Source organism: Catharus ustulatus, chromosome 5 (genome assembly GCF_009819885.2).
Source record: "Catharus ustulatus isolate bCatUst1 chromosome 5, bCatUst1.pri.v2, whole genome shotgun sequence".
Lineage (NCBI taxonomy): Eukaryota > Metazoa > Chordata > Aves > Passeriformes > Turdidae > Catharus > Catharus ustulatus.
In genome coordinates, this window is record NC_046225.1 from 11,916,368 (window position 1) to 11,940,020 (window position 23,653).

The 23,653-nt window shown below is 39.6% G+C and overlaps 1 protein-coding gene across 8 annotated transcripts in view; it reads left to right on the forward strand.

The window, feature by feature from the left end:
* The window catches only part of WDFY3 (WD repeat and FYVE domain containing 3), a 150,979-nt gene that overhangs the window by 36,185 nt on the left and 91,141 nt on the right, over positions 1–23,653 (forward strand). For 7 of the 8 annotated variants that reach the window (XM_033059616.2, XM_033059619.2, XM_033059618.2 and 4 more), the window contains exons 1-3: positions 1,425–1,592; positions 14,118–14,328; positions 20,833–20,956. In XM_033059616.2, coding sequence (XP_032915507.1) covers positions 1,471–1,592; positions 14,118–14,328; positions 20,833–20,956 — 457 coding nt within the window. In that variant the 5' untranslated portion in view covers positions 1,425–1,470. Of the gene's footprint in view, positions 1–1,424; positions 1,593–14,117; positions 14,329–20,832; positions 20,957–23,653 lie in introns of those variants that run through there. The other variant, XM_033059623.2, reaches the window with a different exon arrangement.

Genomic DNA, 23,653 nt, shown 5'->3' on the forward strand with positions numbered 1-23,653 from the left:
GCAGAGAAATAAAATCAAATTAAAGAAAGGAATGTATGATAAAATTGTGAAGGAATATATAGATATATAATAGAAGAAGCCTTTGCTGTGATACTATTGTTGCAATTAGATTTTAATATTGAGCATTTATCTACCTAATTCTTTCATGTGCCTTTGTTTGTCAGTATATTGCTGGGTTTCTCTCTGTTTATTGCATTGTGCTTGTCTTACAAATAAACAAGAGTAGTTATCCTCATTCTGTACACTGCTTACTGTCAAAGCTTTAAAGGAACACAAAACCAGGAAAAGGGGTAGCACTGAAAAAGTCTTGTTTTCTCTCTTGTGGGGAGCAAGTTCTCCCAGGTTCGTTGCATCAAGAAACAGCCAAGCACAGTTCAGGTCATATAAGTGAGCCCGTACACTTTCACAGATGTACTGCAGAAGCAAGGACTTGCTTTAAATAACTACTCAGTGATTTCTGTACCTGTAAATGACATTACAGTGCATTTGATAGACAATTGCTGTCTTTTTTTTTTTTGTTCATTTTCTTCTTGATGTTTTTTTTCCTCCAGCAAGGAAGTGTATTTCCTTAGTGTGAGTATTGTGTGTATGTGCAGGTGAATCCAAGAGAAAAATGTGAATAAACTCCATGTCAGTAGCTGTGCTTTTACTAAGTGGATGTTCTCTTCTGGGATAAATTTAGTTGGAAAGCAGTGCCACTGTAGTCATTTAAGTATCATTCTGGGAGAATTCTTTTCAGAGAACTGCGGCTTCAATCATGATTTGTTTTCTTTATGCTTGGTTATTACTAGGGGAAGGGGCAAGTGTAACGGTGAGACGTAACACGCAAGTTTAGTTAACATCATGGATTTCCTTGGAAATTACCACCACTTCTGAATAGATTTTGTTATTGAAACAAAGCACCTGGCAGTTCTAGATTCTATGATGCTGTGCATGAAAGTAGCATTGCAAGCTAGAATAGTAAACAGTGTTAAAAACAAAACAACAAAACAAGAAACTCCTAAAAGCAGAAGAGTTCATCAAGAAAATCCACATTGCATCTGATCTAGATTCTAATAGTGTCTCTTGTCCTTCATTTTATTTTTTCCCAGAATTAGTTCTACAGTAACCAAAATTGAAACGTATTTACTTTCCTGTGAGATAAGAGAAGCAGGAAAATGTCATCTCGCAAATTAATTTGTAAGCCATGATACATCATTCTCCTTTGCCGTGACTGTGCTGCCGACCAGATGTCGTTCTGCTCGAGCGCGCAGTTTTTCATCTTGATCCGGCGCTTGTGTGATTTTGATTTATTCTTTGTGAAGCAGCTGTATCAGTGACTGGGGCCTGTGCATTGCAAGGAGGAGGGATCCCTTCCCTTGGAGGGAGCAGCTGCTCCTGGCTCACAATCCCTCCAGCCTGGGTGCTGGTACAGCCGGCACGGGGGGCTGGCGGCGCAAAGCTCGGCAGAGCCGCCTGACTGCTGCAGGGATGTTTACTGACCAAGGGCTGGCAGTGCCTTGGAGGCACGGGAGTCTGTCTTCTGTCTCCAGTGTCTTACAAGGGGAAGGCTTGAAAACTAAGATGCTGGCACTGAACTTCAAGAATTCAAGGTAGGATGAGATCTAAATGAATCCTAGCTACTCTTACTTCTTTGCATGATAATTTCCCCCCTCGCCCAGACTAAAATTTAATTCCGTGACTAGCACTTGTGAAGTTGTATCTCTTGTTGTAAGACTTGCTGTTACAGGAGAAACTGAACCAAAGCTGAGATTGATCAGAGATTTAGTAAAAATCTAGTGATATTTTTGAATGAGTAATGTACCACTGCATAATTTTCTGTGTTTAGGCTGTTGGCTCTAGAAAAATGAGTCAGAAGTAGGTAGTTTACATTTATCATCCCAGCTAAGGAAGAAAATAATTGGTTTTAGTTTGTCACATGGGTAGTTTTCAAAATACAGCTAATAAGAGCCTTGAGTGCAGTGGTTGTGCTGTGAGGCAAGCTTGTTGTTCAGTTATGTTACACATGTTCTAAGAAATCTGACAAAGTTGGAGAAAACAGTATTAAGACAGTGTTTTCCATGGCTCTTGAGTGCTTCATTTTTTTCACTTTGAATAAGCAAAACTCACTTTTGGGAGGATTTCTGCCTGTCCTACTTAATCTTGTAATACACTGCAAACTGGTGTTGAGGAATCATTTATTCACTGTGAAATTCAGCTTTTATTTTGGAACTATTGCCAAGCAGGGCTAGAACATGAGTAATGAAGAGAAAAACAAAAATAGTTTTGGAAGTAGTTATGGTAAATAGTAAATATACCAACGTCTTTATTGGCAGTGAAAAATAAGCAAAATAAGTATGGGTTTTCTAAAATGTTGCAGCTTTTTCCCTTTATGAGAGACACCAACTTTAATAAACAAGAGTATCTACACCCACTTTCGTAATTTCATAAGTATGCCATTGAAAAAAAATTCCCTGGAGAGCGGGAAGAATCCATTCATTTGAGTAATTAATATTGCTTTAAAAGTCTGCAGTTTTAGTCTGCTTTGTAAGTTTGTGTTTTTTCTTGTTAAGTGTTTATTTTGTTGTGGATGTTTTGTCTTGCCCGTCTCTTATTTTTTCCCTTTTAATTCTTTATCTGACACATTCACTGCTGGGCATGGAAACCTTGTAGCTCTGATGGGGTATTTCTGAATGCAAACAGCTCAGTCCTGCCTTGGATCTGTCCCAGGCTTTCTCTGCAGGACAGTGTTCTGGGAGCAGCAGTCTCTTGTGTTACTGGGGAGCTAGGGCTGTTTTCTGTAAGGAGAGATTCACAATCAGCTCCTTTGTCTTTGCTCCATGTAAGGCTCCTGAGAAGTGTTTCCATGTGCAGCCTGGTGGAGCTAGATCCAAAACCAGGCTGGGAGCCCAAGACATAATCTAGCTCTACCTGCAATCCTCAGGTGTTTGTAGACTGAAGATGAGACTGAGAGGGGTTGAATTGCTTTTATCTGCAGTTTGTGGCAGAGGATCTTCTGCCACCCAGCAGAGAGGGGTCAGGGGAAGGAGAAGCCGAAGAGAGGGGACGTGAGGAGAAAAGACAGTACTTTTCTCCCATTGTTACAATACTTATTGAGTAAAATTATAGGAATCTTTAATGTTTTTCCCAGTGGTGGTACCTCTTTTGAGGAGCAGCTGAGGGAAGTGGGATTGTTTAGCCAGGGGGAAAAAGAGGCTTGGAGAGGACATTATTGCTCTCTGCAACTACCTGAAAGGAGGTACAAGTGAGGTAGGTGTCAGCCTCTTGTCCCAAGAAACAGGATGAGAAGAATCACAGAATCATTAGGGTTGGAAGGCACCTCTGGAGATCATCCAGTCCAACCCCCCTGCCAAGGCAGGGTCACCTGGGGCAGGTGACACAAGAGCATATCCAGGTGGATTTAGAATGCCAGCAGAGAAGGAGACCCCACAACCTTCCTAGGCAGCCTGTTCCATGGGTCTGTCACCCTCAGTGTGAAGAAATTCTTCCTTCATGTTGAGGTGGAACTTCTTGTGGTTTAGTTTATGGCCATTGTTCCACGTCCTGTCGCTGTGCACTGCCAGAGTCTGGCACCATTCTCTGGGCACCCACCTTTGTGATATTTGTGGGCATTAATGAGATCCCCTTCAGTCTTTTCTCCAGACTAAACAGATCCAGGTTCCACAGTCCCTCCTCACATGAGGGATGATCCAGATCTCTTGTTATCTTTGTCTCTCCTCTGCACCCTCTCCAGTAGCTCCTTGTCTGTCTTGTCCTAAGGAGGCCAGAACTGAACACAGCCCTCCACATGTGGCCTCCCTAATGCTGAATAGAGGGGCAGGATCACCTCCCCCAGTCTGCTGGATGCACCCCAGGATTCCATTGGCCCCAGCCATCAAATGTCCTCAGGTTGTGCCAAGGCAGGCTTTGACTGGATATTAGGAAAAGGTTCTTCACAGGGGGGATTATCAAGCCTTGAGAGAGGCTGCCCAGAGAGGAGGCTACTCCAGTCACCATCCCTGGAGGTATTTAAAAGAGGTGCAGATGAGGCAGTTGGGAACATGGTTTAGTGGTGGACTTGGAAGTGCTGGATTAGAGGTTGGACTTGATGATCTTAAGGGTCTTTTCCAACCTAAGTGGTCCTTCAGTTCTGTACTGTATGGTATTCAGAACTTGATTCCAGTGGAGCTCAGTGCATGCCTTTGGACCATCCTGATTTCAGGCACTAGATAGGTGTATACACATACTTCTGCTGCCTTTCCATTAATCTCTGGACTGAATTGCTAATGATAAGGTCTTAGGCTGTCGTATATTGTTTTACACTTAGGAATACTATGAACATGCAGCTTAAAACATTGGGATTTTTCACCCTTATTTACTTCCTATTGCTTCAGAAATAAACACTCATTTGTGCCCAGGCTTTAATGCTGATTTAAATGCAGATAGGCTGCTGTTTTTGTTACAATCTTTCTGCCTCGATGGTAGCAGAGAGAGGAATTTTATTACATCAGCCAAACATGTGCTGGTAGGATCATTTTGTTGTTTTTCTTATCCGTGTTGTTAGAAACAAGGGTGGCTCTATGGAGACAAATTTTACAGGTAATGGGCTTCTACTTACTGCTCCTTCATATGCAAATTTCCTAAAGACAGAAGAAATGTTTTCTTTTCGGTGTATAAATGGCTGGTTTACATGGCTGCAGAAAGCTTTTGCTTTAAATTGCTGTTGAGAAGAAAACCCACTACCACCAAAAAAATTTGGTGACTTTTTTAGCTAAATATGAGAATCGTGCTTAGAGTCACTATTGCCATTACTGAACTTGCCCTGTTTGCGGCTACTTGCTTCCTGCATGGCCTTACTGTGAGGATCTCCTGTTCCTGTTTTGCTGGTTTCTTTCCCCATTGAACCCTCCCACTCCCCATTACATGGAAAGGTGAATAGACCAAAGAATTCTTCCCTATTCTTGATGATGACTCATTGTTTCACTATCATTCAAATGCAGTAACTTTCCTAGGAAGGCTTTTTTGCTTTGCTTGTTTACTACAAATGTAAGAGCCACTCTCCAGGACTGTGTTTTTATTTCTTTGCATTTGTTAGTGTCTGCATGCCAACCAAGCACATGCTTGTCTCTTCAGATCCCAGATTATTTTCCTTTTTTGTTTGTTTTTCTGTGTGTGTCCCCTCCCCTCTCATCCTCTTGCCCCTTTTTTATTTTCTAGGGGGTTCTTAGCAGAATTTTCTCTTCTGAATTTCATGGTTTAGTCATTGCCATGCAGTTCAGGTTATCAAGCTAAAATTTTAGTTCTGGTCTATTCCCAATGAGCTGTAACTAGTATTCTGTTTGTCCAATTAATGCAAATCAGTTTATTTAGGCCTTTTGAGAACAAAACAAAAAGAAAAGAAGAAAATCAGCATTCAGAGATGCTCAAGATATTTTGCCACGGAACCTGTCAAGAATTCAATTGCAAGTTGCTCTCCAAGAATATTGAGGAAGCAAATAGTTTGTTCTGTTTTGGTTTGAGTTTTTTAAGCAGTTGTTACCTTATCTTCTTGGTGTTCTGCATATTTTTCCTGATGCTGCATAAGTTAGTTGGTTTATAAGCTTCAGTAAAATGTTCCAATTGATTCCTCCATTTCAGATGATTTTGCTGAGGTGCAAATGTTTGAGATGTTTCAACTCTGCCAGCATATTTTTAAAACCAAAATGATCTTTCAGTATTTACTTTTCCTCAATGTGTTTTTCAGCTCCAGGTGTTTATAGCCGTATTGAGGTTTGCAGGAGAAAATGAATTTGCTTAGCTACTGTCTTGCCAACCAGCAGGTGTGATTTGGGATCATTCCCACCTCAAATGTCCAGTTACAAAGTTCCAGATTAACACTAATCTGACAAATTTTAGGTTCCAAAAGTAATCTGCTGGGTTTATAATGTATTCATACTGGTTACACTGAAGAACAGAATTTCTGTTCCCTCAGTCCAAAACCTGTTAACTTACTAGGCAAAATTTTTCTATAAATAAGTGTTTCAAAAATATACAGTGGTGAGATATGTCTCTATTTTTGTCAGGTTTTGTGTCTGCTCCAGCCGAGTTGGACTTTGCTTCTGCCTGTCAGGATTTTTGTGTTACACATATTTTTGTCTCCTCGGTTAGCATATTATTCTGGTAAAAAATGTTCTTTGAATTCCTTGAGTAGAGGAGTAATTGTATGTCCAGAGCTCATGGCACTCAGAGCTGGATTGCTGGCTTTGAGACCATACTGGGACAGGTCAGAGGAGTGGAAAAAATGCCTCAGTGGTATGATTGCACAAGCATGGGCAAATGGTTTCTTGGAGCCTGGATGTCTATGAATAAACCACCTGAAGGTGCTAATGCAGGTGTTTCCTTTCTAGCATAATACCTGTACAGAGCCTTGTACTTTGATCTTCACTGTAACTGATGATTAGGGGTAATGAAACATGCCAAGATTGATTTATTTTCTGGAATGACCATTCCTCATCTTGTAGAGCAGAAAGGCTTCTTTTACACATGAAGAGTTTTGTTTGGTCCTCAGCCCTGCAATGGCAATATATTTGTGCTTTGCACAAATAATTGGAAACCTTTTTCTGGTATAAATATTGTCTTTTCTCCAACCTAAGCAGATACCATGGAGCAAGAACAATTTGAGGTATGGAATTTTCCACGTTCTTTGATGGCTAGCAAACCTAAACTGGTTTTTGGAGATCAGGCCTGTGTTTATATGCAGATGAGGTGGTTTAAGACTTTGCATTGAAATCGGAGATGAAGGTGTGTAGAACCCAGCAATCAAATATGAATTTCAAGTAGCCTTGGGGTTGGTTGGATGGTATTTTTTGGTCTTGTTTTGTGAAGAGATGAACAGCCATCTGTTACATACACCTCAAAGATGAGGTTTTCTGCTTCTCCTAGTTGGATGCAATATTCATTATGTGCCATTTGGCTTCTGAAAAGTCAAAATTACTCATTCAGTTCCCCTGACCTTTTTCAAAAGCTGCTTTTAAATAAATGGTGGATGTACCTATTCAAATGCTTACAACAGCAGATTTACCTTCTGGTTCCCAGGATTGTATGTGACAGTTCAAGACAAAATAAGAATTCATCTTTCATTTTAGTTGATGAAGATGTAAAATGTAGAAAGGCAGACACCTTAAATCATTGTGTCTCCAAGTCTAAATATCCTGTATTTGAGCTTTCTGGTAGTTTGCTTTTTCAGCATTTTCAATTCTTTAGCTTAGTTATCACTTTTATTACTGAGCAGAGAAAATGGAAGTCCTTAAATCTTGTTAAAGGCTCCTTAAAGAAAAGCAGTACTGAGAATTGGGTTCATGGTGATGACAGATCATAATGAGTGCTAAATAAAGATGTAGGAAGTGGAATTATCAACATCTAGCCAAAAATCACATTCTAGATGCAGTGTGGACAGATTTGTTCCTCATAGGAAAAGGTGACACACATTTGCTTCCTTGTTCACTGTCTTATCTTTATTCTGTGTAAAAGTAACTTGTAGCTCCCTCTGTTTCATCAAGGTGTGAGTTTTGTACACCATCCTCAGATGTCTGTGAGCAGTATTGCAGTCACATCCTTTGCCTCCACGTGTGCATGGGTAGTTCTTCATGCCAGGTACCTCTTGTTCTGTGCTATTGCTCTGAACAGTGATGTTGAAGCAGGTTCTTCATTCCCAAGAACAGTCTGGATGGGGGAACTGCTCTTAAGGTACCCAAGTCTGTGCTTTCCTTGCACAGAAATAGCAATGAATAATGAATAAAAGTGGTACAACTTCAGCTGTGGTTTGAAGAAGTACTGTACTCTATTTTCAGCTGGGGTAGGGTTTAATACTTGGTTTTACAGGCTTTATTTTTTGGAGATGGTGTGAGAAGTGTTTGTAGCCTGGAAATATTTTAGTAGTGCAAATAATTTTGGGAAATGTGGTTATTGAAGCATTAGAAAATGCAGTGACAGAGTTATCTTCTACAAACAAGCTTTACACAGTAAGTCAGGAAAAGAATAGGCTATTTGCAGAAGGCAAAAGCAGTACTTTATTTTCCCTATTTGAACAAAATGAAGCGAAAAAGTTGATATAACTAAAGGTATTTTCATTTAAGTTATTACTAAGTAAGAATATGTGCATTATTACTCTTTAGCAAGACAGCTCTCCTCCATCCCCACAGCATAGGTCAAAAGTATCACTGTTATTTAATTGTCCTTTTACAGTGGATATAAAACATTAACCTTCAGGAGGGTACAAACCACAGGAAATCTACTCTATCAGCACTTGCTATTATGTGTCATTATCATGAATAATTTGTGGGAAATGGAAGATGACGACTGATGTCCATGTTTTATATCTTTATCTTTCTCGATAAACAGTTACTAAAGTTCTTCATATTTGTTGAAGCATTAGGAATTTTTGTTTGCAGAGATTTCAAGGCATTAAGGTCAGATTGAGCATAAGAATAGCATTTCTGATATTGCAAATAACAGAGAAATTGTATCTTTAGCTGTCATCTGGCTGGAGTTCAGAGAACAGGAAAAACATGTCCTGAATCAGGATAGCAAGGCTATTTTGTTTGTTTGTTTCTTTCTTAGAGGTGTTAAAGAAAAAAAATAGCTGCATTGAATTCTCAGGTTTGGGTACTACCTTGTGAACTGAGACACCTCAAGCACCTCTTCAACCTGTAGAAACAGACCAGTGTTAGCTCTTCTGTTAATCTAAAAAAGTCAAGATTAAGTTTTTAGATAGTAACATAAGGTTCCTCAAGATAAGTTTTGAATTATTTCAGTGCAAAGGAGGAAAAAAACAAACCACACACACAGAAGAAATGACCTTGAAATAATAGTGTGACCTTGCACACCCTTCTTAACTTCCTTAATGATACTTAGCAATACAAAAGGTGCAGTGGGAGTTTGTGGTGTTTTCCTGCTGGGGGGGATTTCTCAGTGAAATAGTTCCTGTTCCAGCCAGATTACTGGATGGTTTAACAAGAGGAAATCATAGTATGGGGATAGACTTTTATTACTGGGGCAGAATATGGGGTTTGCTTCAGGCTCTCCCTTACTGGGAGCAGGCAACATTCCCCAAAGGCATGTGTGCCAGTTCAGTCTGTCAGGGAGAGCTCATGGCATCCTTTTCAGCAGCACAGTTTGCTTGATTTTCTTTGTGTGTGAGTAGTTGTTTTGTGTTTGGTGGCAGGACTGGTGGGGGGGAAGGGAATGGGAGGAAGTAGTTGTGTTCCTCTCTTCCCCTCCTGCTGATGTTTTTGTCTACAAAGAGAATTTTTTATTCCTGCTCAGTTCTAAGCACAAATGGATGTGTATCTAGCCAGTAACAGCTCTTTATTGTTTCCTTTGAAGGCCAGACAATGTCCTTTTGAATAGTGTATATTGGTGATCATCTTCAGAATGTTAGTATTAACTACATGGGTAGGGAATCTGAAATTCAGCAAAGTACTAACAGACCTAGTGGGGAGGGAACTAACAGGTGTGGAATTTAATGATCCTAATGAGCTTCTGTGATTGATTATAGCAAGAAGACTTAAATTTCATTTTCCTGAGATAGCTGGAGTGGAGGTGTGTACTGGTGTCCCATTATAATCTGCAAAGAAAGAAGTTGATTCCTGTTGCAGTGCTAAGCTGCTGATGCAATACCAATATAGTGCCTGGAGAAACACTTGTGACTGTAATTACTAAGCAGATAATTACCTAGCTGCTTATTTAAGTAACATCCTTTTGGAACTAGATGCACAGCTCGGACCTGTAATAGCTATTGTGAAAATGAGTGTGTCTCATGCAGCTTCTGTCTATCTACGTTTTTTTCTTCACAAATGTTTTGATAGCTGTAGTAGTATTACCCATACATTATCATACCCTAACTTGTATTAATGATTATGTGTATGTGTTGTGTTTTTCTTGCAGTGTCTGTGTTTGAGCTTTGTAAGTTGTTGGTATTTTCTGTAACGTAATTGTGATCGTTTTTCCAAAACTTCCACTAGCACTAGAAAACACTTTAAAATATTTTGAAGGATATAAGTTGGCTCTTACACTAACTCCAGTAAAACTTCTGGAGAATCTCATGGATTCATCTTGTGGGATTCCCATATAAAATAAATTTAACAGAAAAGTGAAGAACCTTGGTGAATGGCTTTGTATCAGAGCTGCTCAAATGGGTTAGCCTCGCTTATGCTAATGGGGAAATGTGCAGCCATCTGACAGCCTTTGGAAATAAACAAAGGGCTGTTCTTAAAGTGAGGATGCTTATGCTGTGCTTTCACTGCTTGCTTCATTTCTCTCATATGGAGATTCTTCTGCTTCCACCAGTAAGAGAAAACTGTAATGTTTATTACAAGAGCAGTGGTTTTATTGTGCATGTTTGTAATCTACTCATCAAGTGTCCTATTTTAGTTTTGGTCTGTACAGAATATGATGCTCTGCAACTGCCATTAGTTCACATTTTTTGCTCTAGTAGCAGAAGGTGCATACAATAGGCTGAAATGCTTCAACCCTCCTGATAAACCATGTCATGGTGAGACTGTGTCATAGAATTTCCACTTGCTTAGTTTGCTTTTTCAGGATAGCATCTAACTTCTTCCTCAGCTTAAAAAAGCCAAACACCCAGCAGCTGGAATGTCCAACTCACAGGTTCCCTATGGAGAGTGTGCCTGCTTGCACCAGCTGGGGGGAGAAGCTCATCAGGGCTGTGTAGTAAAGAATGTGTGTGGGGCAGCAGTGGGATGTACATACCAGAAGAGGGAATGTGAGGCAGGGAAGAGACTCCTGTGCTGAGAACAGGTTTCTGTCCTTGCCACTTCCACAAAACTCCTCTTGAGGTTTTTGGAGCTCCCTCTAATTGCATCCTTTGTGTACTGGATGTTTAGCTCTGAGATCACAAGCTGAGAGGAGAAGGACATCAGCTGGTCTCTAAGGGACACAATGCAAGCAAGCAGAAAGATTCAAGCATTACAAGATTGTAGGATTAGCTGCTCTTCAAAGTATCTTCAAATAGATATCATATTATTAGACATCAATTTCAGCATTGTTGTGTTTGTTCATTGTGTGGATTTAGCCTTTCAGTCCAGGTTGTAGGAACCAAGGTGTAGCATCATGCTCAGAGGGATGAAGTGACAAAATACTGACCAGCTGCTGCTGAAGCATCTGCTGAGAGTGGCAGGAGGCTCTTTGGGGACTGTAGGAAGTGTGTGCAATTTAAGACTCTACTTCCATGCATGCGCAGAGCCAGGCCAAATTCAAACTCTACAGTCATTTACAAGACAGGTGTTCCCCAACTTTTGAGTTTGCTTCTCTTCATTACTGTGCAGGGTGCTTGATTGTCATGTGCTATAAACAAGCAGTTGTGAGCAGGTGAAATGACTGTTACTGAAAATACTGGAATATTTTCATTTTTGACATTTAAGAGGTCTGCCAAGTCTTAATGCTGAATTCAAGTCACATGTGGTGGTTGTAGCTGACTGAGGATTGTGCAGATGCTTTCACTTAGTAGAGTAGGAAGACCCTTTTTTTCTAGATATTTTTGTTCATAGTAAAAGGTTCAGGTGTACTGCTTTCTCTTCTACTGGCCTAATTCTAAACAAAGAAAACCTCAGTCAAAATATTTGTACAGGACAAAGTAGCAATTTGTTCTTTGACTGTTTACTTTCACATATCTAAGATTTAGGCCTAATGCTGGAGGTCCCAGAGCTGACAGCTCTCTTCCCATAGATAATCTATTATAATATCACTGGATTTGGCAGGCAAAAACAAATCACAGAAATTCTTTCAGCTTTCATATACAATATATTTCAGGTGATGTTGCCTGGAGCCCACACTAGTGGTTTTTTCTGATAGGAGAGAAACACAGTAGGAGACAACTCTGGAATAATTCCAGAAGTAGTATCTGCTTTGGAATTCAGTTACTTCTGGGAAAAAAACCCAAATAAGTAATTAATTGGGATGTTATTTATAATATGTTACATCCTTTGTTATTTATAATATGTTACATCCTTTCTCTTCTCTTCTCCTCTCTGCCCAGACTTTTATGTTGAGGTTGAATACCTGCTTATATGGGGAATAGGAGGGGCCATGATTGTATTGGGGAAGTGAGAACTCTTTTAATTGTTCTGTGTTTGTCATTCCTTGGGGTTAACTGCCCTGGTGGAGGTAAATAGATGACAGCTGTGAAATGCCATCCCAGTATGCTCCTGTACACCAGGAAAGCAGTGTGTAATATTTATTTGGACCTCTCTGACTATACAAAAATTGTCAGGTCTGTTAATTACAAGTGTGTGACTGAACCAGTCTAAATTTACGTTTTAGGTGTGTGCTTAGGCTGAATAAAGCAATAGAATTAAAAAAAAAATTGATCACATGAGCAAAAGTCCACAGCAGTCATGGATTTGATGGCAGTATGAATTTTGGGTGGATATATAAGTTCTCAGCATTTTGTGAATCATAAAAAGAATTTTAAAATATTGTAATTAAAAGATTTCATTAAAAAGAAGATGCAGACTTTTTTCCTGCTGCTTAGGCAGTGAAGGTTTGGGTCTTTGAGCTCAGATGAGGTATTCTGTTAGTTTACCTGTTACAGCAAGAGTAACATCCCCAAACTGAGGAATTTGGGAAAAGCCAAGGGTTTCTGGAGGAAACAGTGTTGTTTTATTTTTAGCTGTGTGATTAATGGTGATTCAAAATCTTTGCTATGTTATTTCTTAGGGATGATATGCCAAAAGACAACATTCAATTCTATCTAATTTTCCTTCAGCTGGGAAAAACCAGTGCACATTTCCAGCATGGACTGACAGTTACTGGCTTGTAACTTAGCTTAGCTTTTTTGATGACTTCTCTTTTCTGAATTATTTTTTCATGGAACCAAAATGTTCATCAGCATTAGTTCCTAATGTTTTACTATGTGTTAGTAAAATGCTTTATGAATGTGTTTTATGAACACGTTCCAGAAAGGTATCTCTTTCTTGCATTATAGAGAGAGTATTTTTCTTTTATTAATGTTTCTTATTGGTAGTTAATTGCCTTCACTTTTACAAGCATAGCCCTAGTTTGTTATTGTTGTTATTTTCCTGGTTTTAGCATCCAGCTACAGTCTTTCATCACAACTTAATCTTTGGGTTAGAGTTCTTCAGTAATATCTATTTTCCCTTTGTTACTCTAGTTAAAGCACCTTTGGAATCATCACTTCTCCTTTTATTAATTGACCCTCCATGGTAACCTTTCTTTCTGGTAATTTAAATAATTAAGTTCTTTAAGTTTCTTGCTGCAAGGCATTTTCTACTCTTGAATAATTTTTACAGCTGTTACTGACCTTTGGTTTTTTGGCTGTGTTTAAGCAGTGAGATGTAGGCATTGCAATTCTGTGGAGTATTTCATTGTTGGTGGTCTTTATATATGGAGCAGAAATGTTTTCCATATATTCCCCTTATTCCTTCCCTAATGTGAACATGGTTGTGAGATTAGTCCCATTTGCTGCAATGTCCAATTGGCTACATCAGTTTTTAGGGATTTCTCTGCTCTGACCCTCACACCTCTCATGCAAGGTCCTGCCTGATATTTCACATGGTTGGAGGAATTGGTCCATGCTGTTTTGAAGACTGAGGTGTTACTCTGCAGAGCCAGTGCCTGGGGAGTGAGATGAGTGATACCTCCACTGGATAGCTTTGTCTTTTTGCCATAGGAAAGTCAGGAAAAAAACTATGCTTCTCTGTATGATAAAGCCAATGTCTGAGAGAGTTGGAAGGTCTTGTGTGATTAGATTTTAAAGTACTGTTTTTATCCTAGAATTAATTGGAGAATGCTTTGCATTATGTAGATAACACTGTTGTAAGTGCTGTGGGATGTGCACCAAAGGATTGTAAAACTCATCCAATAAAAGGTACCAAAGTGTTTTGCAGTGTTCAAAGCCTGGCCAGCCATGCTTTCTGCTGGAGAATATCAGATGTTTTTCAGATTGTTGGCTTTAAATCCTCCAGGCACATCCTAATCAATGCCTGGCACATAAAATTAGCTAACGCTCTTAAACTGCAGCGTGGTACTTGTGTGAGAGAGGGTGCTATGTATTTAAAGGCTTTGATGGAATAATGCCCCGGTCCCTTGTGCTCAGCAAGTTCCTTTTCCTTTCTGAGCAGGATACAAGGGAGCTTCCAGAAGCCAGCCAAGATGAATATGGTGAAGAGGATCATGGGCCGGCCCCGGCAGGAGGAGTGCAGCCCCCAGGACAACGCGCTGGGCCTGATGCATCTGCGGCGCCTCTTCACCGAGCTCTGCCACCCTCCACGGCACATGACCCAGAAAGAGCAGGAAGAAAAACTTTACATGATGTTACCGGTGTTCAACAGGGTAAGCTGGGCAATTTGCAACAAGTGTGTCCTTTATTTGAATTGCCTGCTCGTATTGTGTATTCCCAAAACCTTTTGGTTCTAGCACAAGTTTTCTCCCATTGGCATCCTTTCGATTTTTTCTTTGTCCTGACACAGTGTTGTGTTAGGGGATAAACTTACCTTTTCTTTCACTTTTTCTCAAGTACAATCCACAGATGAATGTAGACTGACAGTTTTTCTGCAGTGCTCACTGCTATTAGTCATCTGATTTCCAACCTGGACTTTGGGAGCAAGCAAGTTTGTACCCACTTTTTTGTGTGACAGCACTGTCCTTGAGTCTAAATAGATCTTGTCCCTTCTTTGCATTTATTGTACTGCTGCATATTTAGAGATAGCAATCATATGTCCTGTTAACTTGGTTTTTCTAGGCTACATGAGTTGAACAATTTTAATTTCTCATGTGATATATTCTCTATGTTCTTATCACCCTTATAGGCCTTTTTCTATGTATTGAGTCTGAATCCCCCTTCTTGGACAAGGGAGATTTTGAACAAGCTATCTGTAGGGAAGGTATAATAGCCACTTTTACTGTGGCATTCATATTTCACTATTCCCTTGTACTCAGGCACTGAGATTTTGTTTGGAGGCAGAACTATGACAGCTGTCACTGGAATTAATAGGAACTAAATCCTCTTGATGTCGTGTATCACTCAGTTATCCTGCCAGGTTATTGTGAATAATAATTTTGATTGTAGTTTTAAGGTCGTGAAAGACCAGTAAGTACAGATCTAGCTTTCTTTTTTTTTCTTTCCCCTGCTGTGTGCTTTTACTTCATACTTCTTGGGTGATGGATTTGTGCTTGTATATGCTACTCCAGAGAACTGGAATAATCCAAAAACTAAAAGGATTTTTTTGTTGAAAGTATGACTTATGAAGGTGTTAGACACTGAGCTGCTTGCATGCTTGTGCTGGTTTTGCTGGGATAGAGTTAATTTTCTTTGTAGTAGCTAGTGTGGGCTTTGTTTTGGATTTGTGCTGGAAATAATACTGATAATATGGGGAGGTTTTAGTTATTGCTGAGCAGTGCTTACCCAGAGGAAAAGCCTTTTCTGCTCCTCACCCCACTCCACCAATGAAGAGGCTGGGAGTGCAAATGGAACTGGGAGGAGACACAGTGACCCTAGCTGACCCAGTGGATATCCCCTACATACAGTGTCAGGCTCAGCATATAAAAACAGGGAGAAGAAGAGAAGAAGGAGGTGGGGTTATGTTCAAAGTGATTTGTCTTCCCAAGTCACTGTTACCCATGATGGGGCCCTGCTCTCCTGGAGGAGGCTGGGCACCTGCTTGTCCAGAAAGCAGTGAATTAATTCCTTGTGCTTGCTTGCTTGCATGGGTTTTGCTTTCCCTATTAAACTGTCTTTATCTCAACTCATGAGTTTTCTGCCTTTTACCCTGCTGTTTCTCTGTCGTGTTCCACCTGAGAGCAATGAGCTGGTGTGGTGCTTAGGTGCCAGTTGAGCTTAAAGTACAACAGTGCTGTGTAGAAAAATTAATCCTAATCAAGACATAGTACTACTAGATTTTTCAGTCTACTAGGTAGTGTTCTTTAGTGGATGGATCACTTGAATGCCGTTCTGTTGCCCTAGGTCTTATTTCTGCTGGTAACCTGTTGTGTGAGTTTGGGAGAAGTAAGCTCAGTTCATGTGCCTCCTCTTTAATTTATCTTCTTGGATTATGTGCCTTTTAGTTATGAACTTTCTTGATTTGTTTCTACAAATTAGCACAATAGAATCTTAATCTTGCCTTGAGCCTGTGAAGGTTATTTTGATGCAGTTATGTTTTGGAAATCTCCCTCTGGTGGTTACATGAGGCTGATGCTTCTAGGAAATAGAAGGCTGCCCCTTGAGCTTCTTCAGCACTTAACTGTGATCTGCAGGGGGAGAAGAATTTTTTCTTAGCCTTTGTGGTAACTACTGGCAGAAACATTATGTCTGTAGAAATTGCAGTTGGTGATACTGCAGGGTTTAAGTAAACCTGGTGCATCAATGCATGCACAGCAGTCTAAGGAAATACTTCAAATAGACTTCTGAGATTAAAAAAAGTTAAATTTTAATTTCCCCATTGGTTCTACCTTTTCTCTTTTATGTTTTCTTTCTTAATACACATCCCCCCACTCTCTTTATGCCGCTTGCTGGCTTTGTCCTAATTCTCAGCTCTTCCTCTGCTGAGACTGGACTCTGCTGAAGCCTAGTTGAAGTTACTTCATCTCTTTGCACCACTTGTTCTGTCTGTCCTTCATTCAGCTCATGTGCTGAAGCATTCTGAAAACCAAATCAGTAACCCCAAGTTTTCTTTTTGCTCCATCAAAATCACCTCTTCCCTAAGTAATCTCAGGTAACATTTATATTATTGAACAGATTGATGGTTTCTGTGATTTATATTTGTGTGAATGCATCTTGGCTACTCCGTTCCTCAGTTTTCCCCCTTTTTTGTAGTAGCTTTTCCCTCCCCAGGTCCCCCATGTCTCTTTGCTATTCTTTGCAGAATCCGTCTAGTTTTGTTTATGGACTCTTTTCTCTGACTCCTAGAGACTTTTGTACCCTTCTTTGCTGAAGTGAACTTAGTGCCAAAAGCACATTCTTATGCATTTGCCAGATGTTTTGTTTTTCAGTCCCACTTCTGGTTGTTTTCTTCCTCTTTCCTCTTCCCCCCAGTTTCCTTGTTTAGTTCTAACATCACTGTCTTCAAAAGCTCTACCTGCCTTGAGCTTGTGGAATTCTTGGAGCTGTCCTTTGTGCCACAAATACGAGTCGTTACCAGATGTTGTCACTTGGGTTTTCAGTCTCTAAAATCTGGTTCATAGCTTGGCATATTAAAGAAAGCAGATGTTTTTTCTGCTCTTTCACTTTATTTTTTGCAGACCATAATAACTATTATTAGTCATCAATGAACTGGGATAATGTAACCCAAACAAAACTGATTTTTCTTGATCAGTCAGGTCTCATCCTATCTCTCTTATAAGGGGATTTTTCCTTGCATTCCATGTAAAGGCATTCTTGTTTTCCTGTATTCAAGAGGCTGAGCAGTTGCGATGCCATCTCTTTCTACTTTTGCAGTTTACCTCTTTAGATTCCTGGTTAATGCCACCTTCTTCTTTTCATGTTCATATACAAAGTCTGCTGTGGCTTCCTTGACTTATCTAGTTTTATGTCTTCTGGAGTGTCAGCTCTTGATGGTACAGCTTGTTTTCCAGCAATTCTACTAGCTTAGTAACTCTGCAGGTCACAGAAAGACAAACTTTGATTGGAATAAAAAAAAGTGCAAGAAAAAAATCATTTTCTAAAGAATCTTGGAAAATATTTTCAGTGGCAGATATAGTAAGCCTTGGCTCACTCTGAAACTTTTCTCTGAGAAGGGGCACTGTTGCTGTTAGGAAAACTAAAACATTATCAGAAGTGCCTTTCTAACATTTTTCTTTTTTCTCAAACATAATCCTTACCTGCAGATGTTTTAAGTGATCAATTAATAACTTCTTTCAGACTCTGAATCCACTCACTTAAGTGTGATTGAGTGCTTTTTCTGTTACTGCCTCAAGCAAAGATTATGATGGTGTATCATGAAAGCATTTTCTGTTACACGATTGGAGTGTCTCTGTTAGGAGGAGAAACTCCAAACAAATTGTGAAGCTCAGATCAAAACTTCTATGCCATCCCTTAATGTATAGTCCAGAATGTCTCCTGTGCCAGAGTGGTGAGCTGCTGGAAGTGGGAGCTGCATGTGTTTGGCTGGAATCAGTGTGTGTGTGTGTGTGCACAAAATGCAGTAAGGAGTCCTGGGAGAAGCATTCTTTTTGCTGAGTGCAGAGATCTAGAGTGAAGAAGGCACCTCTGCTTCCCAGAGGCTTCCAAATGGCCAGCAGCAGGCAGCCAGTTAAATAACCAGGGTATCCAGGAGCTCTTTTGGGGCTCTCTTAGCTATGGGATTGAGTTTTTTCCTTTCGTCAGAGGTATCTCACATTTTGTGTGAAATGAAGATTCACTTCCTTTTTAATTTTTATTGTGAGGATTATTAATCAGTAAATTCTGCAGAGCTAAAGCATTTTTAAGTTTATAGATACAGCATATCTCAAACCTGCTGTGGATAAAACCATCTTGCTTGTTCTGGTAACAAGTGGGTTTACAGACCATTTCTTTTTCTTCATTGTTCAGGGAGGCTTATGAAACGATGAATCACATAGTAATAAAAAGCTAAATTAACAAAAGATTGACCCTGTGGAAGTAGTAGTCAAAAGGCTCCTTTCAGAGTTCAGTGAGTTTGTGGAAGCACTGCTCTACCAATGTGGTGGTAATGCTTGGTGCAGTATGTGAGGAAAAGTGGATGAAATGATGAAAAGGCTGGTTTTGAATAAGTGGTACATTATCCTGAAAGAGCTTTGCTTTTCCTTATTGAAAAGACTGTTTACTGCTAAAATGTGTAACATCCTGTTCCTGATTTTTACTACCACTTTTAGTCAAAGGGTATATAAATATCCAATGGAGATGCTTATTCTACATAGTTCAAACTTGGTTATGGGGCAACTAATTAAAATCCACTTGACCTCAGTTAACCTTTACTGTAAATTTGAGTTCTCTGCATTTTCTGGGAACTGCTGACAAATATGAACGAGCTCAGGACAGGTAGCAGGGCCAATAGTTTTTCCTCTTCACTTGGTCTGGGTGAAGGAGCTTTAAACAATTAGTGATGACAAGATGCTAATGTGCATTCTGGTCTAGATAATCTTGCTTGTGTTATGTGATCATGCAATGCTCAAGGCCCTCTTCCTTTCTTACAGCTTTGTGGAAATTAGGTGCTCTTGGATGAATTGGGAGCTGATGGAGACAACTGCAAAAGGAAACCTTGTGAAATATTTAAGGAAACTTGGATTGCCTGTACTAGGCATGTTGTGTAGTCTGTAGTACAAATGAGGGGTGTTTTGGTCTGCAGAAAACAGTTCTCTGCCTGGAATGTCTGGTCTCCCATTCGCTTGCATTAATGATAATGGCTGAAATTTCCAGTGTGAGAAATACTTACGCCTTTGGTGGAAACTATTTTTGTTTTGAGGAAACTGAGTGTTCCATTTCAATGTTGTCTTTCTGGCTCCATTTCATCATGACTTTGCAATGCAAGTAGACAGGAAAAATATTTTTGGCTGTTTTGTGATGTGCCAGAGCAACTGATACTAAGGGAGGTAAGAAGTCAAACTTTGACAAAGGTTATTCTTCCTTCTGCCTTTTAAGTCTTCTTCAGTGAATTAGGGGTTCCAAGGTTACCTGGCACCAAAATTACCTTGCATCTCTGTTGGCTGTAATCATGGATTTCACTGGATGTCCCTGGGCTTGATAATGACCTCAGCCAAGTATGTCAGCAGCTCAGCTGTAACAGGATAACTGGGTCACCCAGAGAAAGGAGACAGGGGGGAAGCAGTTGTTGAGTCCAATTCAACTGTGCTGTTGTAGAACACATCCTCCTTCTGGGAGGCCAGCATAACCTGTTGAACTTAAGTTTTGCTAGAATAGTGCTGTCATCTTTTATGCTCATCAGGGGCACTCCTGAAGATTACATAAATATCTATAAGGAAGAAAAATTTAAACAAGCAGAGACTGTTCAGGTCTCTTGAGCAGGCTATTTCTTTAGCACTAGTACAAGTGATGATACCATAATTTTGTTTGTGTGCTTTGTTTGATAATGAATATTGTGGGTTTATTGTGACCATTTTAGTGCAAGTTTTACATTGGAAATGTGGGTAAAGACTCCTTTTTCTGTGCAGTCTTAAATGAACAGTTAATTACTGCAGCAACTAGCTAATCCATTTTGAGATAATGTGTTCCACTGCTTAGTGCAATACCACAGAGTTAACACATTTCTCCCTGTTGTATGTGGGTCTAATACATTATTTAATAACAAAATCAATGCTTAATCATGATGAGTAAGTTAAGTCACTAGAATTAAGTGACAATTTATAAAAAAAAGCCTGCTGTTGTGTTCAAGAGGATCTCAAAAGAGGAGAGTAAGTCCTTGGGATATCAGCAACCTGGAAGGCTTCCTGGTATTGTCAGTTTATTGAGAAAGGATGTAACAGGGCAGACTGTTTAAAAGACTTTACACATGTCATTCTATTTAGGTCTGGTAGATAGTAAAGGAGTTGATCTTAAAAACAGAAGTCCTGTTGCAGAATTTGGTCTTTGGTTCTTTATCCCATTAAGTGCAATCTCCATCTTTTAGGGTTCTGCAGGGTTTTCAGATTGCAAGAAAATTTACAACTCTCTTTTGCCCTCCATTCATCAGATTTTACCTCCCTGAATGAGGGATTTAAACTCTGAACAGCATGCACTTTGCAAACCAGTGCAGTGATGAATGCTGCAGCATGTGACAAAAAGCTTGTAATTGCCATAGGAATACTACTTCACAAAGGAACATGGTAGTTTGTAGTGATCCTTGTAAACCAAATTATTTTAATGCATCCATTTTTCTCTTGGTTTAGGTGTTTGGAAATGCTCCTCCAAGTACAATGACAGAGAAATTTTCTGACCTCCTGCAGTTTACTACTCAAGTGTCACGATTGATGGTGACTGAAATTCGACGGAGAGCATCGAATAAATCCACAGGTATTGCATGGGGCACAAGGGTGGCCTTTTCCATATCTGTGCATCATGATTTTCACATCAGTTACATTACTGGGAGCTACCATCGCAGCAACTGTGCAGGCTCAGAAGTGGAATTTTTAGCAATGAAAATGTGTTGTCTTTTGTTCCTTTGGACTGAGAGAGAAAGGGGGAGGAAGAGGTTAGGGGTTTCCTCCCTGGCTTGTGGAGAAAGCAGAATTCCACAAAATTCCAGCAGATGAAAGAGAGAGGTGTGAATCGAGTTGCATGACCTACTAGGAGAAGGAGGCCAAGAACATGCATGTGAACAGCTGCTCTGTCTTGCCTGAGGTGCCTATTGGTGGTGTGTTGTGTCACTTGGATATGTTAACATTCCAAAACTATGCATTTTAAATTAGCTGCTGGCCTGGAAGCTAATAAGATGTGAAAGTACAGCAAGTCCCACATTAGGACCAGCACTGCCAGCCCTAGAAAAATGTCAATGTGTTCTTCTTCTTCTCTGATTATTAAATGTCAGGGTGAGATTTGGTTCTCTTGACCCCTGAATGTATCAGAACCTGATCTTGTATTGGCAATTGCATAAGTGAGGACAGTGCAGCAAGAGGGCAGTTTCATTAGCTTTCCTCTTAGACTTCCTTTGCTGAAGAGGAGTGCTTCCAAGAAGTATCAAGTCTTTGCCTACTAGATAATTTTAAGATCTGTGCTGTGTTCTCAGTTTGGATCTGGTGGTAAATGAGGGCTGGAAAAGGCTGTGAAAATTATTGTGCAGGAAGTCAGGAGTCACAAACTCTGCCAATTACAATATATTTCCATTTTAAGTAGTGTGACTAACAGTGAAACAGTGAAACATTCCAGATGGCTAAACAGATATCATAGACAAAACCTGTTCTCTATGGGTAAACAGGCACAAAATGGCTTTTCTTTGAGTATTAGGGGGAAGTAAATGTCCAACAGCCGTGCTGGCAGAACGGTGCTGTTCGCTTGACCTTTTTTTCCTGGGGAACGTCTGTTATGCCTGCTAGTCAGTTGGATTCTGCTGGGAATAACCATTTTTGTGCTTTTTTTACTTCAGCCATATCTCTGCTTATTGCTCCAAGATAATCCAGTTCTTAAAACCTCACAAGTTAGAGGTAGATTTTGTTGATGGTGATGATTTGGAGTATTTTTTGTGTTTTCCACCTCACTTAGAAACTTGACCACAATGACTAAAAAGACAATTTGGTTCTCTTCTAAGCCTTAATGTAATGAATACCAATGTTTGTGTTAAAACAGAAAGCAGTCATTTTTCCTGTTATAAAGATTTCCGTTATTCTGGTCAGTAAACTCTTTCTAGATCTCAAGAAAACCTAATGCGTCCATGTTCTGCAATTGCATTGTGACTCTTGGTGGGACCTGTGTGTTGCAGTTTTGTCTCCAGAAACAACCAATTAACAAGCTGCTGAAATTCAGTTTGTAGACTTCTGTGTTAAAATGATTAGAGCTAGATAGTCTCTTCCTATGATGTTGATCTAAAAAAAAATAGAAATTATTGGCTTTTTAGAATATGTTTATGTTAAAGACATACTGTGTCTGTGGATTGTGAAGACTCTTGCATAATTTTTTAAAAAAACTCCTGTTCTTTTTGTGTCTCAAACAAAAAGATATAACTTATCTTAATAGTTGTTGACAGGTAATTATATCTCCTAGTGTGTTTTTAAAAGTAAAAATGTTCAGTAATGACAACTTGCAATGTGTCTGGTAATATGCAAGTGCAACTTCCTGATGGTGTGAAGTGCTCCACATAAGTCAACAAAATAGCTGAGCCTGTGTTAGAGACAAGCCTTCCATACAATCAAAAGTCAACTCCCAATAGTTAATGACAGGGAAGAAATTTTGCAAGAACTTGATTTCTATAAACTTGTTGGCAGTATTTTACAGTAGGGAATGTGGTATGGTTAAATCTTGCCTGTCAGTATGTTGTGGTTGGCTTTTTTTCTTTGCTTTTTCTTTTTTTTTTTTTTCTTTTTTTTTTTTTTGCCTACTCCATCAGATAATGGAACCCAGCAATTTTTTTCATCAGGCCTTTGAATATTTATGCTAATAGCTATGTGAGTAATGCCTGCCTGGTGGAAGCGTATCTCAGTTATTCTTGGCAGACTGTAGTAGTTTTCTCAGAACAGTGTTTTGTGATTCAGTAGTAACTGTGCCAGCACCCTGTCTTAGGAGGTCTCTGAACATTGCCATTGTAGTTGTGTATTCAGCTACAGTTTGTATGCAACCTTATTTCTCTGCTAGGGATAGTAAGAAAAATGAAACAGTTAAATCTGAGTTAAATTATTGTGCAGGTTTCAGTCTTTGCTGTACAACAGTGATGATTTTCAGGTGACAGCAGTAACTGTTTATGAGGATTGGTGAATAGTTTCCCTTGCCGTGGAGTATCTAGTCTGTTTAGAAGATGGTGGGGTCGTAGGTGAGATAGCTCTATATATTTGAGATTTTTAGCTGCTGCATTTACCACAAATAAGTCAAATTCTGTGTCTGAATTGATCAAAAAGCTGTGGTAGTGCTATGTAAAATAAATGTTCAAACATCTATTTCTAGTGTAGTCTCAGTTCTGAAATGAACCTTTCTTTTGGGAGCAAGTGCCTCTGGCTCAGAGCTGAAAAAACTTCTGACAAAAGGAACAGAGACAACTGAAACTTGGTAAAACCAGTGTGGCTA